This window comes from Moschus berezovskii, chromosome 23 (genome assembly GCF_049115385.1).
Source record: "Moschus berezovskii isolate FMDL1 chromosome 23, NW_MosBer_1.0, whole genome shotgun sequence".
Classification (NCBI taxonomy): Eukaryota; Metazoa; Chordata; class Mammalia; order Artiodactyla; family Moschidae; genus Moschus; species Moschus berezovskii.
Window position 1 is genome coordinate 46,099,328 of NC_142482.1, and position 16,700 is coordinate 46,116,027.

Consider the following 16,700-nt stretch of genomic DNA (forward strand, 5'->3'; position numbering starts at 1 on the left):
TCCATAAGTGGGGCCTTTGTGAGGTGACGGAGTTATAAGGATGGAGCCTCTTCAATGAGGTGAGAGCTTTTATATATAAGCGACACACAGAGCTCCCGAACCCTCCCCCGTGTGAGGATACAGTAAGAAGTGTGTGACCAGAGAGGACCCTGCATGACCACGCTGTGGAACTCCATTTCCATTGTTTTTAAGCCTGCGATATTTTGTTACAGCAACACAGAAGGACTAAGACAGCATCCTAACACTCTTTAGACAGTTCAGTAAACCTCATGCTATTTATACAAAGGTGCGAAGCACTTATATTGCCTGGTGTAACACTGTGATCGTTGGCTGACAGTTCATGGATGGATTTCATGAGGAATCCTGAGAATTCAGTCTTCTTGGTAGCATGACCAGAACCATGAAGAAATGTCTAAGTCTTTGACTCTAATATTCTGACCCAGAATAATTGGTTGTGATTCTTAAGTAATCTCTTAAATGTTTTCTTTATAATGCAGATTCTGCTATTTGTGACTAATTTTAATAGGAGCTTCATTCTCTCGAATGTAGGGGTGGATTCTCTTTTGATTTTCTATAAAATGAAGACAAGAAATGTTAACAAATTGCCCGTTTAGATTTGTCATCTCTACAGTCTGTGTTTATTTTTTTTTTTTTAAGAGGAGACCTGTTTCACAGAGCATGCATTAAAAGCTGTACATTGTACGAAGTCTGCTATGGGTAGATCGTTATGACCACCTCAGAGCTGGATGGGATCGATGTGGATTCAGCACAATTTCTGGATTCGACACAGCAGGATCTTGCTGTACATGTCAAGTAAACTTGAATCCCTGTGCAGGCACTTGAACAGGTTATAAAATGCAGAAGGATGCACATCGTCGCTGGATTTCAGGTATTCGAGTCCTGACCAGGTAATGCGTTCCCTGTACATCTTCCTTACTGGAAAAATAATCTGAATACCCAAAAGATAATGACTTCTTATGTGTTTTATTAGGATTTGCTTATCTTATTTGCTTCTAATTATCAAAATAATATTTGAGGAAGACACACCAATATAAACTCCTCTAGATATGGATTTTGGAGCCAGCCTATGAGAAGACTATTAGGAATCTTAAAAGTAGAAACATAACTCAAGGTTAGTTTTAACTTTCTCTTTTCTTCCTTCCCACCCTCATCCTTTGATTTGAGGAGAACAGAAAAGAAAGACAAGTGAAACTTCAATAGCAGATAACCTGGGATACTTTGAAGAAAATGCTGATCTTGGAAATTCTGCTCTCTAGTCTCTGACTCTTGAAAATATTTCAACCACCTGTGCCCAGGAAGAGGCAAGCTTTTGGTGGAATTGTGTGCAATGCAGGGAAGCTGCACATGTCAAAAACTGCAGTGAAATGCTGATTCCTTTACAGTAGAATCTATCACTATGAATGACTAGGCTCCTGCTTTATGTAGTAGCAGTCTAGCATATGGAAGTCATGAATATTTTTCTTACAAAATGAGATATTTCCAAACACCTTACGCATTACAGAGGTCACCTCTTTCATTCATGAACAAAGCAAGAAAGCCCTCTGCAGGATGCTCACCTGGCTGAATTGCCTCTCTATGACTACTTTCAATTCTTCTATTTTTTCCACCATCTCTCCGGCTTTTGATAGGATAGAATCTGAGAGTTCTTTCTCATTCCTCTTGATTGTGATTAGAAGAAACAGAGGTCTCTCCCAGGAGTACAGTAACAGGAGTATCCACTTACTAACGTCTTCATTCTAAGCAACCATAAGAAACAGTCTCATTAAAATAATCATAATTCAGTTGTTTTGGTAACATGTGATCTTTGCTCAGAACAGCTGTCCTAAAAATCTTTTGGTTATTCCTATGTTTATGCGGAGATTTTTGAGGTAGTAAAAGCTGCAAAAATATAAAATGTAAGCTATTAGTTCACACTTTGCTGAATTATCAAAAATCTAGGTTATTTTGGGAACTAATTCTTCTGGTGGGTTCTAATTTATAACATGAAGGATTTTCTTTTTTCCTCTGAAATTCTACCACCACTCAGTGAGTTCTTTTATGTTTCTATATTTGCGAGAGAGAAATCTAAGTGTTTTATGGCAAGTCAGTATATGCCTGCAGTACCTGACCCAGAAAAGAGGGATTCTACCTGTGCCATCATTGTCACCCAGTGATTCATCCATATTAATGAATCAGATGAGTCACATGTATTGATTTTTGATCGGTAATTTCTTTCATGATACTACAACAAAGAGACAATGTAGAAGACATGCATTCCTTAACAGGATTCTCTCCTCAGTTTATCCCAACACCAGGCCCCATACTGATATCAGAACAGTCTGTTTTGTTGACATGTGTCCGGACAGAAAATGGCACAGCATTGTCTTTAGTAACAGCATCAGTGGGATTCACAATGGAGCGTTTTCCCCCCTAGTTCATTATCACTAGCAGAATTGAGCATGAAAATCCCGGGGGCTGAAGATCTCTAGATAATATGCTTGAATTCTTTACAACCATGAACTGTTTTACTGGTAAGGAACAGAGATCTGAATAGGATTAAATATACTAATGCATATAAAGTGCTTATTAAGATGTATGCCACGTCTTAACTCTCAATAAACTTTAAATTTAAGCTTATTGAAAAATCCCTCCTCTTTTTCCTCTTTGACCTTTTTGCTTTACTTGATCATCTTCATTATTAATGACCTGAACAGAGGAAAAGAATGCTGGTATCATTAAGAAAGTTGTAGAGAGAAAAGATAGTATTTTAAGAGGGATGCATGTGAAAATATTTTAAATAATATTAGGATGAAGGATAATGCAGGAAATCAGAAAGTAGAGATTATAACGATGAAAATTTGAGCTGCAATAAATGATTGAGGCTTGATATGTAAACTGTGCTGTCCTCAGAACAGAGGCAATTATTGTGGACATGAGAAGCAAAGCAATGTTTTATAGGCCATTGTGGGGGTGACTTACAAAATAAGAATAAAAGGTGACAGAGAAATCATTGATAATGACCGATGAAGGAGGTGTCAGAGAAGTAGAAGCAGAATCAGGACAGCCTTGAAAGGCAGACACGATGGCTCGAGTGGTGCAGTATAGGACTCCCACGTAGGAGTCACTAGTAACAGGGAGTACTCAAAACTGGGGTTTGTTTCTTACATATTCATGAATTTTGCAGTCTTATATTTTACACATGGAAGTTCTCATTCATTTCCTGTTTTCGTACAGTATAATAGCTGCAATCCTGTGTCTAATGCATTGGTTGAACTAAAGTAGTCTGCATGGACAATTTATAGATCTGTTATTTTTTTACTACTACAGATCTTTAGCCTTCCCTTGATTTTGCTCATGCTTCATCAACTGCATAATATAATTTCTCTTCAATTGTTTATGGTTCCTCCTCCTTTTTCTGCATGTACAGTTACCATTACCTCTAATAATCTGAAGCCTGGTAACCTACATACTCTTTCATTTGATCCAGTGAAAAACTCAGGTGAAAGACTCACGTTGAACCGTAGGGCTTTTTCTCTTTCTTCAGGATTATTGAGGGAATTGGTGTGGCAGCTGTTGGTGGCATTGATATCGTACAGTTTGCCCTGGGCAAATTTTTCTTCCTGAAAGTGATCAGGGAATTAGTTAGGGTTGTTGGGCCTTCAGTAAATGAACGTATTACAGGAACATTAACATGTTTGACAGTCGTGTAATTTTTTTAACGGGAGGCATCACAAAATTTGAAAGTCATTCTTTTCCTATTTTTCTATACATTGTCTCTATGCAAATGATTTTACATCTAACTTTTCTTATTTCAACATTTTCCCTTCTCTATATTATTATTATCTTTTATTTTTTAGTATTTGAACCTAATATAGTACTTTTGTACCAATACTTGGTGCTTCCCAGGTGATGGTGTGGTAAAGAACATTCCTGCCAACGCAGGAGATATAAGAAGACTCAGGTTTGATCCCTAGGTGAGGAGCATCCCTTGCAAGAGGGTACAGCAACATACTCCAGGATACTTGCCTGGTGAATCCTGTGGACAGAAGAGCCTGTTGGGCTACAGTCAGTAGGGTTGCAAAGAGTTGGACACAACTGAAGTGACTCAGATTGCATGCACGCACCTGTATTTCACCACTTAATCTCGTGGTTACAGTGGTTCAGAGCCAATATATTCCCTTATAAGGAATTACACAGTTATGACTCTGACTTATCTCTGAATCCACACACCAAAAAGCTTAGTGTTCATCCCAGGTGCAGAATACAATGTTGTTAATGGTGACAAAATGGTATGTCAGAAAAACATGGCATAAAGTTATAGGAAATACTAAGCAATGGACTGATAATAATAAGAGTAGAAAAATCTAGCTAAGACATTGATAGAGAAAAAATAACCTTTCACAAAAGTTATGAACATTTCAAGAGATTACTTGGAAGAGTTGTAAAAAATGGACAGTCAAACATGAAGGATGAAACAAAAAGAGTAAAAAGAACTGCGTAAATTTAGTGGAACCTTTAGCTCTGCCTTTTATAAGCTTCTACTCTACTGTGGCTCCCTGATTGACCTAAAAGAATTAACATGCAACTTTCAAACCTTCCTCAGAAAGAGAATAACTGTTTCCAATTGTAAACTCCCCTTCTACTGTAGCTCTAAACCTATTCACTGCAAATCTTAAAACAATTTGTAGCATTAAAAAAACTACCATTATTCATTTTTGTGACCAGCATTCAGCTTTGTTTAACATGTTCCGTGCACCCAGTTCACTGCAGAGCAGTTCTCATTTATTGGCTATTTACTCTGAGCCTGGAGAAGAAAGCACAGAGAGACAGTGAAGGACCAGAAAATCAACATGCTTCTCTTTCCCCCGTCCCTCCTAAAAGTGCTTTGTCAGGTAGTATTATGGACTGAATGTGTGTTCTTCAAACTCATGTGTTAGAGCCCTAACTGCCAAAGTACTGTGTTTTGAAAAGCGTTCTGACATTTTGGGAACCCGTGGGCTGTAGCCCACCAGACTCTTCTGTCCATGGGATTTCTCAGGCAAGAATACTGGAGTGGCTTGCAAGTCCCTTCTCCAGGGAATCTTCCAGACCCATGGATAGAACCCAGGCATCTCACATTGTGGGCAGATTCTTTACCATCTGAGCCACCAGTGAAGCCCGTTAAGGTTAAATGAGCTCTTAGGGTGGAACACTGATCCAATAGGTTTAGTGTTTCATGAAGCAAAACACCAGAGAGTTTTTCCATGTCTCTGCGTCTCTGCGTCTTTTCCTCTGTCTCTCTTCCCCACCACCCACCCAGTGTGAGGAAACACGGAGAATCCAGCCTGGGAGGAAATAATTCTTACCAGAACCTGACCTTGCTGGCACCCTGATCTGGGACTTCTAGCCCCAGAACTGTGAGGAAATAAACTTCTGTTATTGATTTGACTGCATCTATTGTGTTCTTTTCTGGCATTGTTGGCTGACAAATACAAAATCATTTATTTGGAAATATTCCAAAGAAAATGAATGAAAGGAAAGTGAAAAAGTTATTGCACTTCTTAAGAATCTTTGAGATTTCACGAAACTAATCCTTTCTTCAATTTCCACATCTTATGAGCTGACGGCTTCTTTGACCTAGAGACTGTGTTATTTGAAGTTTGGCTGATGCAGCCTTCTTGTTTAAAGGATAGTATAGGCCAGTCACTTACGCGAAGGTTCCTTCTGGGAGCCTAGCAGGCTACAGTCCGAGGGGTCACAAGAGTTGGACACGACTTAACAAATAAAACACAACCACCACAGTACTTACAAACTCATTGAACATTATCATGGAAAGGTTATGAATGCCATGGGACATCCAGCCAGCAACGGTAAACTGGTGTGCAAGGGAACTCAGGGGGATGTCAAACACATCAGGACAGCAGGCAGTGTGTAAATTGCCTTGGCACAAGAGCAGATTTGACATGACCAGCAGCAGGAGCAGGCAGGACCCTGTTTAAATAAAAACATGAGCCATTCTGAGATGATTTAGTCACCTGAGCTTATCAAATCCATCCTGTGGAGGGAAGCCTTCACTTTCCCTGTTGCTCTGACCAGGAGTTGGTGCTGTAGTAGCTGGGGTGGGGAAGAATGAGCGCCTTCCGTGTAAATTTAGATGGATGATGATATTTGCACAGATAGTTGGAGAAGTAGATTACTCCCTGTATTCTTGTATTGCTCCCAATACTTCTGTGTGCTGCAAACATTGGGAACTTAATTCTGACCCAGAGTGTTTAGGACATTCTTTTAAGACAGTTTAATGTTGGGATTCTGCAGACTCTCAGCAGTGAGGCCCTCTAGGAGTTTTTAATTTTTTCACTCTACATTGACTAATGCTTGCATTTTAGACACTGAAATGACAAGAAAAGTCCAGTTGATCTGTGTGGTTTACCGTCACGCTGGGTAGAGGTGAACACATGACTGACTGATCGCTACTATTGAGTACAGAGAGAATACTAAGAGAATCTAAGAGAAAAAGGATACTGTACCTTGGATCTGCTAACTCACCTTAGTAACCCCACGCATGTCTTTGATACTTTCCCAAAAGCTTTAAAACATCTTAAAATCTGTGTTTCATAGTAACCCTGTGAGATAGTCTTAACCTTCACTATGATCATCAAGTTGTGATAATGAAGATGCGATGACTTGGAGAAGGCAAGTGATTTTCCCCAGGTCCCATTATTAGCAGATGCAGGTGACTGGGCTCCAATACACTATCTGTCCTGATGTCATCACACATGCCTGTGGGCTCTCGGTCGGCATGCGTGTAACCAGGACCACATCAGGACCTGTGATGACTCTGCTTAAAGAGAAAAATATTTTGTCTTTGACTGCAAAGCAGCAGTGACCCTAGAACACTGGTTTTATCCACTTGTTCTGCTCTGTCTATAAAACACTCACTGTTAAAGTCTTTGACCATTATCAGGGTGGGGGCCTGGTTCTCCTGCCTAGCATTTCTTCTAGGCACCTTGGCAGCTCTTCCACTTTTATGCATCTTTAATCTTCTCATTACGTTTGTTTCTTTGAGAAAAGAGCAAATAAATCTCCAAATGGTAATACAAGAAAATTACCTGGTCAGCACCCAAGACAACATCATTGGCTCTGCAAACAAGGCCTGCCCTTTTTGACTATGACTTTTTAGGGAGAAAATTTATCTGTCTGGTCTGGAGTACATCCTGACAACCCATGGGGCTTAGTTTTTGAACCATCTCCAAACATCTCCTTTTTGATAGTAGAAATAGAACTTCATTATTCCGAGATGTGTTGTAATATTTCAGAAATTTTTCCTGTCACCACCTCTGGCCGACAGAAGCATAAATTCATAGACTCTTGCAAGCGTGATTTTAATATTACTTTTCCTGTCCATCTTTTGCAAGTTAGCAGAATTTAAGACTGATGTGAACAAGAATTGAGCTTGGACAAGAGAACTGACAAAATAGAGATTTTATCCTCCTTAATGTAATCGGAACATGATTCTAAAGAGTGGTAATTTAATTAAGGATAAGACATCAGCATTTACTAGGTTTTCTCTGCTCTTAGTTAGTGTAATGAGGCATGGTATCTAAGAATAAAATGGTTATTTAAAATTAGCTGATGAAAATAAAAGAACAGTCTCTCAAAAGAAAGACATATAATTTGGAGAAATTTGGGACTATCTCTCTCATCAACTAAAGAGCTTATTGTGACAGGCAAGGAGAATATTAGCTTTTATAACATAGACATATTTCTGTGCATATACATGTGTTATGAATAAATATATGCTTAATTCCTTCATGGAACTTTGGACCTTCTAAAATTCAATTTTATAAGAGGTGGTAAATATAGCAGAATACCCTAATTCCTAATGTAATTGATCATTTGTTGGTCGATGACTAACTATATGAATTTTTTTTCTGTTAAATTGTTATCAGTGTGTTCGCTTTGGTAGCACATATATAAAAACTGGAAAAATACTGAGAAGATTAGCATGGCCCCTGCCCAAGGATGACACACAAATTTGTGAAGCCTTTCATATTTTTCTGTAACAACTTCGAGGGTCGAGATGGGAAGGAAGGTGGGAAGGAGGTTCAAGAGAGAGGGGACATAGATATACCTATGGCTGATTCATGTTGATGTTTGGCCAAAAGCAGCACAGTATTGTAAAGCAATCACCCTTCAATTAAACATCAATAAATTCAATTATTAAAACTATTATTGGGGATCATATAACAGGTTCAGATATCCATTGTGTGACTAAATAGGATCTGACTGGAAACGAATGGTGTCTATTACCGTTGGTTAGTGATTCATTAACTTTATAGTTGACTGAGAAAAGTAAACTAACAAAACACTATTGTACTGATTCAGTGTCATAGTGAGCTATAATCCTTGTCTGCATTTGCTTTTAGGTGGTATAGTGCCCTAACATTGAGACTGAGGCTATTCCCAGAAGCGCACAGTCATGAGTCCTGCCCGGGGTTTTTGTTCCTGATGCGGGAGGCTTCTGTTCGCTGGTCCATTAAGTCCAAAATTTTTTTCCCTGAGCACTCTCTTGTTCTATCATGTGCACAAGTCTTTATATTCTGGATTTCTAGTTTGATTCTCTTATTCTTTGATCAGACTAAGAAGTCTCTGTACGATTTATTTTTCAGACCCTTTAGTGCTTTGATCTTTCTGACGCTCATTAGCGTATTTGCTTCCATGTCTACCTCTCTGAGTATTATCAGTATCTACATATACCCCACCCTACTCTCTTACTGTCTGGATTTTGGCGTTTGGCGTGGGCATATTTTCATGAACTTCCTGTCCCTTCTGGTGCAGTGTCTGGTGCACAGCTTAAGCTGGTGGCTCGCATCAGGCTTGTCCGTGTTCTCTCCAAACATTAGAGAGCTCTGCTTCCTTCTAGGCGGCACTGCCCCTTGTTTTGATACCATTGCTAATTTTCTGTGATTTCACTTCCTGCCTCATAAGCTTTGTCTTTCTCAATTTACTGTAACTTGAGTACTATTGTCTCTAGGTTGGTATCACTATTTTAAATAAATATCAACCTAGGGTACCTGAGACGTAAAGGGAATAAAATTACAATAGTATTAGTAATATTACATTCCCCCAAATTATAATCCAGTAATGCTCCCAATTACTGTTGAGGTTCCCTACTCATTTTTCCTTACTAGGTATTTCAATTTTCAAACAAAATGTAGAAAACAATGGAGTGGAAAATTCTGAAAATCACCTTGGATTTTAGATGCCTCGAGATCAAGTATGCAATTATTAGTTTGTTAGAGTTAGTCGGGTATTCTTAGCACATATAGCCCAGTGTCGGGTGATGGCTATGGAGTGAAGGAGGTATACTGTGAACTGCAGTCACCACACAGGTGATTGGAGATAAAGAATGCAATACCAGGAAGACACAGGCTCCTGTTTCGGAAGGAAAAGCTTACAGCGTCTGTCATCTACAGGCTAATCTTCAGATTTTTCAAAACGCTTACTCTTCCTTTGCTCATTTAATAATTTGGGTTGTTTGATTTCTCTTCCTACTGAGTTTCATCAATCTCTTCTATGTACCTGGATATGAAGCTCTTACAAAAATTGGATTTGCAAAGTATCTTTTTTTTTCACTCCATAGGTTGCCATTTCATTGTATTGATGGCTTCTTCTACTATGCAGAAAGTTTTGAGTTTGATGTGGACTCACTAGTTTATTTTTGCAGTTCTTGCCTTTGCTTTTGATGATTGAGTTTTTTGAGCTGTTTGTATTTTGGAAAGCAATCCTTTATCAGTTATTTTGTTTGCTATTATCTTCTCCCATTCTTACTGAAAGACACAGACTGGCTGAATGGATACAAAACAAGAGCCATATATACGCTGTCTACAAGAGACCCACTTCAGTCCTAGGGACACATACAGACTGAAAGTGAGAGGATGGAAAATTTTACATGCAAATAGAGAAAAAAAAAGAAAGCCGGATTGGCTATTCTCATATCAGAAAAAAATAGACCTTAAAATCAAAACTATTATAAGAGATAAAGAAGGACACTAGCAAATGATCAAGGTATCAGTCCAAGAAAAAGACATAACAATTTTAACTATTTATGTACCCAACATAGGAGCACCTCAATACATAAGGTAAACACTATCTGACATAAAAGGGGAAATTGACAGTAACACAATAAGAGTAGGGCATGTTAACACCGCACCTATACCAATGGACAGATCATCAAAACAGAAAATTAATAAGGAAACATAACTCTGAAAGGAAGTATTAGGGCAAACAGACCTAACTGATATCTTCAGCACATTCCTTCCAAATGCAGAAGAATACACTTTCTTCTCAAGTGTGCATGGAACATTTTCCTCATCTTGAGTCACAAATCAGATCTCAGTAAATTTAAGGAAACTGAAATTATATCAAACATTTCCTCTCACCACAACACTATGTGACTAGACATCGATAATAGCAAAAAATAAAATTAAAGAACACTAACACATGGTGATTAAACACACATTTCTAAATAATGAACAGGTTACTGAAGAAATAAGGGAAATCAAAACATTCCTAGAAACAAAGAACAATGAAAATATGATGATCTAAAACCTAGAGGATGCAACAAAAGCAGTTCTAAGAGGGAAATTTAAAGTAATACTTATCCTACCTCAATAAATACATTGAATCGACCACCTAACTTTACAAAGCTTTAACTTTTTTTAAATTTCTCTTTTCAATGTCTTAAAGGTTTTGCATAAAATTTTTCAACACCTTCCTTAAATTTATTTCTAACTGCTTTATCTTTTTGTGATGCAATAGTAAATGGGATTGTTTTCTTTATTCCACTTTATGGTAGTTTGTTGTTGATATATAGGTAAGCAACTGAGTTTCGTATATTGGAATATAGTAAACATAATGTATGCTACATTTTCAAAGAATAGACATTTTCCCACAAATAAGACATATAGATGATCAAGAGGTATATGACAAGATGCTCAGCATCACTAATAATCAAAGGAAATGCAGATCAAAAGCACAAGAGATATCACTTCATACCTGCTTGAATGGCTAGTACCAAAAGTGTAAGAAATGACAAATGTTATTGAGGATGGGGAGAAAAAGGAGTGCTTATGCACTGTTGGTAGGGATGTATACCAGTGCAATTTCCATGGAAACATACTGTGGAGTTTCCTCAATAAATTTAAAAAAGAACAGTTATGTGATCCTTTATCCCACTTGTGGATATATAGTCAAATAAAATGAATCATTGTCTCAAAGAGAGATCTGTATTCCCATGTTCATTACAGCAGTATTCAGAGTAGCCTTGTTATAGAAACAACAATCTTTCAACAGGTGAATGGATTAAAACAATGTGATGTGACATATATAGGTAAATATTATTTAGCTGTTAGAAAAAGAAAGAAATCCTTCCATTTGTGGCAACATGGATGAAACTGGAGGGCATATGCTAAGTGACCTAAGTCAGAGAAAGACAAATACCATATGATCTCAATTATAAGGAGTTTCAAAAAAAAAAAAAAAAGAAATATGGAACTCAGAGTAAAATAATGATTACAAAGACTGGAGGGTAGTACAAATAGGGAGAGATTTTTAAAGGTTACATATTTTCATGTGCAAAAAATTAATACAGTCTGAGGATCTAAGTATGAGCTTCATGATCTAATCATGGGATCTAATCATGAGGTTGAACAAGCTCTGGGAGTTGGTTATGGACAGGGAAGCCTGGGTTGCCCCAGTCCATGGGGTCACAAGGATTGGGACGGGACTGAATGACTGACTTAACTGAAGACAGTGGAACTCACCTGTGTTCTCCTCAAAAAGCATAAGTTAAACATGTGTGGTGATGGCAGTGTTACTTAATACAAAGGGAGACTCGTTTCTAATACATGCACAAATGGGGGTGGACTAGGTGATGGACGGGTAGGTGGAAGTGGGGTACACCTCTCTCCACCGATGAATCTAGAACATCTAAAGATGCAGCAGTTCTCACAGAAGACCAGGTGAACACTGGCAGGACTCCCTGAATACTGAGAAGGAATATCCGGATCCATACAGAGCTCAGTAGGACAAAGGAAAGGGGACAAGAAGGAAGGGGAAAGAAGGAACAGAGCAAGTGGGACCAGCCTGCACCCGGGGGACAGGGAGCTGAAGAGCAGGGGAGAGACCCCCGCGTCCGTGGCCGTCCACTGGGACAGGGGAGTCATTTGAAGCGGTTGGGGAGTGAACTAACTAATCTGTGACAGTCTGAACGGAGAGAGAACCACAGAGACAAGCCATGCTGCAACCTTTCATACCTCGGACAGGGTTGTAAGTCCACTGGTGTCCACGGGAGCTGGGAGCTGGAGCCATGGGGATTGAGGAATGATCCCAGGGTGAGGACTCCTGTTGACCGTGGGGAGTCAGCCCGATGGGATGGGATGGAGAAAATCTGCTGCATGGATGCTTCTTAAGGAAAGCCATGAGGCCATAAAAGCAGGGTTCAACTGCCTGTGGAGTAAAGATATCTCTTTCTGCATGCTGGTACCTGTAGGTTGAGCAATAGAGAAAGACTTCAGTGAGGGTGGTCCTTGAGTGCCTGATGCACTAAGCAATGGAGAATTTTGAGTCTATATACCCTACCCTACCCTATTCTCTGTCTTAATTCTGGGTTTTAGCATCGTTCATGGGGTCACAAAGAGTTGGACACAACTGAGCGACTGAACTGAACTGACCTGAATGTTTTTATGCATTAAATTTCTTCTGGTAGAGTTTCTGGTTTAAAATTAAGCTAATTCTTCACATCTGGCTCATTCTTAGTGTTTCAAGAAACCTTGAGAACCTTCCTTCGTCTCAAGGCAATACTGTCCTTTACTGTACAACCATTGCTGACTTCCCATACTTTCACTTCTTGCATAATATATTCTATGTCTTTCTCTATTCACTATAACTTTATTAGTATGTGTTCCTATGTTTATTTATAATAAAGTATTACCCTGATGCAGCTGAGAATGAAAAAACCACTACAGGTACAACAGTAGTAAATAAATTGCCCCCAAATTATAATCTATTAATGCTCCCATTTAAAACTCATTTTCTATCTATATATTATTCAGGTCTCTTAACTCATTTTCCTGTCTAGGTGGCTCAATTTTGAAATGAAATATAGAAAACAATGGAGTGGTAAACTCTGGAAATAACCGTCCATTTGATATGCCTCATTGGTAAGTATGCAAATATTAGGTTCCCCCCCCCCACAGTGGGGCTGTCTTAATGCATATCATAGCTCACTGTGGGGTGATTGTTATTGACTAAAGAATGAACACTGTGAACTGTAATTGTCAAACAAGTGAGTGGAGATGGAGAAAGTAATGCCAGGAAGGCATAGGCTTTTGTTGTTCTAGAAGGAAAACCTCGCTGTGTCTCTCATCTACAGACTAATCTTCAGATCTATTGAAACTCTTATTTTTATTATGATTCATTAAAATTTTCAATTATTTGGGGTGTTTTGCCCTTGAGTTGTATGTCTCATGTATTTTTGGATATTAAGCCCTTATCAAATATATGATTTGGCAATATCTTCTGTCAATCTGTAAATTGCCATTTGATTTTGTTGATGTTCCTTTGGTTGGAGTTTGATGTGGTCCCACTTGTTTGTTTTTGCAGTTGTTGCCTTTGCTTTTGGTGTGAAATCCAAAAACTCGTTGAAAAGACCGATGGCAAGAAGATTACCTCAATGTTTTCTCCTAGGGGTTTATTCGCTTAAAGTCTTATGTTCAATGTTTTCAACCCTTTTTAGTTGATTTTTGTGTATGGTAAAAGACAGGGGCATGGTTTCATTTTTTCATAGGACTATCCAGTTTTCACAGTGCCATTTTTGAAAGGCTTGTCCTTTCCCCACTGGATATTCTTGGCTCCTTTTTCATAAGCTAACCGACAATATATAGGTGTGCATTTCTTTCGGGCTTCACTGTGCTGCTCTGTTGATCTATGTGTCTATTTTTGTGCCAGAAGCAAATCATTCTGTTTTGATTACTATAGCTTTCTAATACAATTTGAAATCAGCAATCCTAGTCTCAAACTCTGTTCTTCTTTCTCAATATCACTTTGACTCTTTGGTATTTTGTGATTTAATACAGCAGAACAGACCAAGATGAGATGGAAAAAGTACACAGAAGAACTACACAGTAAACTATCTTAATGGCCCAGATAATCACCGTGGTGTAGTTTCTCACTCAGAGCCAGACGTTCTGGAATGTGAGGTCAAGTGGGTCTTAAGAAACACAGCTGCCCATAAAGCTAGAGGAGGTGATTGAATTCCAGCAAAGCTATTTAACATCCTAAAAGATGATGCTATGAAAGTGCATCATGCAATATGTCAGAAAATTTGGAAAAGCCAGCAGTGGCCAGAGGACAGGAAAAGGTCAATCCTCATCCCAGTTCCAGAGAAGGGCAGTACTAAAGAATGTTCAAGCCACTGAACAGTAGCACTCATCTCCAATGCTAGTAAGGTTGTGCTCAGTTTCTCCAGGTTAGACTTCAACATTGTATGAATGCAGAAATTCCAGATGTTCAAGCTGAGTTTAGAAAAGGCAGAGGAACCAGAGATCAAATTGCCAACATTTGCTGGAACATAGAGAAAGCAAGGGAATTCCAGAAAAACATTTTCTTCATTGACTTCAGCAAACTGTGTGGATCACAACAAAGTGGAAAATTCTTAAGGAGATGGTCATACCAGACCAACCTTACCCATCTTCTGAGAAACCTGTATGCAGTTCAAACAGCAACAGTTAGAAGCAGACAAGGAACAATAAACTGGTTCAAAATTAGTGAAGGAGTTCGTCAAGGCTGAATATTGTCACCTTGCTGAGTTAACTTATATGCAGAGCAGTCATGTGAAATGCTGACTTGATGAGTCCTAAAAGCTGGAGTCCTAAATTGCTGGGAGAAATATCAACAACCTCAGATTTGTGAATGATACCACTCTAATGGCAGAAAATGAAGAGGAACTAAAGAGACTCTTGATGAGGGTGAAAAAGGAGAGTGAAAAAGCTGGCTTAAAACTCAATATCAAAAAAGCTAAGATCATGGCATTGGGTCCCATTATAACATTGGGAAACAGAAGGGAAAAAAGTGGAAGCAGTGACAGATTTCCTCTTCTTGGCTCTAAAATCACTGTGGATGGTGACGCAGCCATGAAATTAGAAGATGATTGCTTCTTGGCCAGAAAACTATGACAAACCTAGACAGTGTGTTAAAAGCAAAAAAAACACTTTGCCGACAGAGGTCTGTTTAGTCAAGGCTAGGCTCTTTCTAGTAGTCATGTACACATGTAAGAGCTGGACAGACATTAAAGAAGGCAGAATGCTGAGGAACTGATGTTTTCGAACTGTGGTGCTGTAGAAGACTCTTGAGAGTCCCTTGGGTACCAAGGAGATCAAACCAGTCAACCTTAAAGGAAATCAACCCCAAATATTCTTCGAAAGGACTGATGCTGAAGCTGAAGCTCCAATACTTTGGCCACCTAAAGTGAATAGTTGACTCGTTGGAAAAGACCCTGATGCTTGGAAAGGTTGAAGGTTGAAGGCAGAAGAAAAAGAGGGTGAATTGGATGGCATCACCAATTCAATGGGCATGACCTTGGGCAAATTCTAGGAGATGGTAAGAGACAGGGAAGTCTGGCATGTTGCAGTCTGTGGAGTCACAGAGTCAGACATAACCTGGCAACTGAACAACAATACCAGTTTTATACAAGTTGTAGAATTTTTTTTTCTGTTTTGTGAAAAATGCCTTGGAATTTTGAAAGAGACTGCCGTGACTATGTAAATAGCCTTGGGTAGTATGGATGTATGAGCAATATTAATTCTTCTGGTTAAAAAATATGAAATATGTTTCCTTTTGTGTCTTTTAAACATTTCTTTCATGAGTGTCTTGAATGTTTTCATTCATAGATCTTTCAACACCTTGCTTAAATTTATTTCTAAGTATTTTATTTTTTCTTCTGCAACTGTAAATGGGATTATTTGTATTTCTGTAATTTGCTTTGGTGTAGAGATAGGTAACTGAGTTTTATATATTCAAATACAGTATACTAAATGCATGCTATTTTTTACAGATTAGACAACTTTCCCCCCAAAGGAGGCATACAGAATGCCCAAGAAGAATAGGACAAGATGCTCAACATCACTATCAGGGAGTGCAAATCAAGTACAACGTATACCGCCTCATTCCTGTTTAAATGGCTTTTACCAAAAAGTCAGAATAAGTGTGGCTGAGCAGGTGTAAGAACTGGAGGTCTTAATGGATTATTGTTAGGAATGTATATTGGTCCAACTCCCATGGAATACCTTCTGGAAGTTTCTCACGAAATTTCACAAAGAACTGTTATGCGGCCATTAATCCTCTGAATATATATTCAAAGGCAATGAAAAAATCATCTCAAAGAGAAATCTGTACTCCCATGTTCATTGCATCAATATTCAGAGTAGCCTAGAAACAACCTATTATAGGAACAATCTAAGTATCTGTCAGCAGGTGAAGAGATTAAAACAATGCGATGTGATATATATATGTGTGTGTGTGTGTGTGTGAATTATATTTAGCCACTTATAAAGAAAGAAATTCTTCCATCTGTGGCAGCATGCATGAAATTTGAGGGCCTCATGCTAAGTGAAACAAGTTAGAGAACGACAGTTACTGTATGACCTCAATTGTAAGAAATC

At 38.6% G+C, this 16,700-nt stretch overlaps 1 protein-coding gene and 1 non-coding gene across 2 annotated transcripts; one reads left to right on the forward strand and one right to left on the reverse strand.

Annotated features, from left to right (window-relative positions):
- Window positions 1-763: 763 nt before the first annotated feature.
- LOC129543462 (placental prolactin-related protein 3-like) lies at window positions 764-12,351 on the reverse strand. Its single transcript, XM_088831505.1, has 5 exons — window positions 12,297-12,351; window positions 5,789-5,970; window positions 3,513-3,620; window positions 1,578-1,757; window positions 764-949 (listed from the first exon to the last, which is right to left on the reverse strand). The coding sequence occupies exons 1-5, from the start codon at window positions 12,349-12,351 to the stop codon at window positions 764-766; spliced, it is 711 nt and encodes a 236-aa protein (XP_088687631.1).
- On the forward strand, window positions 7,930-8,036 carry LOC129543911 (U6 spliceosomal RNA). The gene has a single exon (XR_008683367.1). It is a non-coding gene; the product is annotated as a U6 spliceosomal RNA (small nuclear RNA).
- Window positions 12,352-16,700: the final 4,349 nt, after the last annotated feature.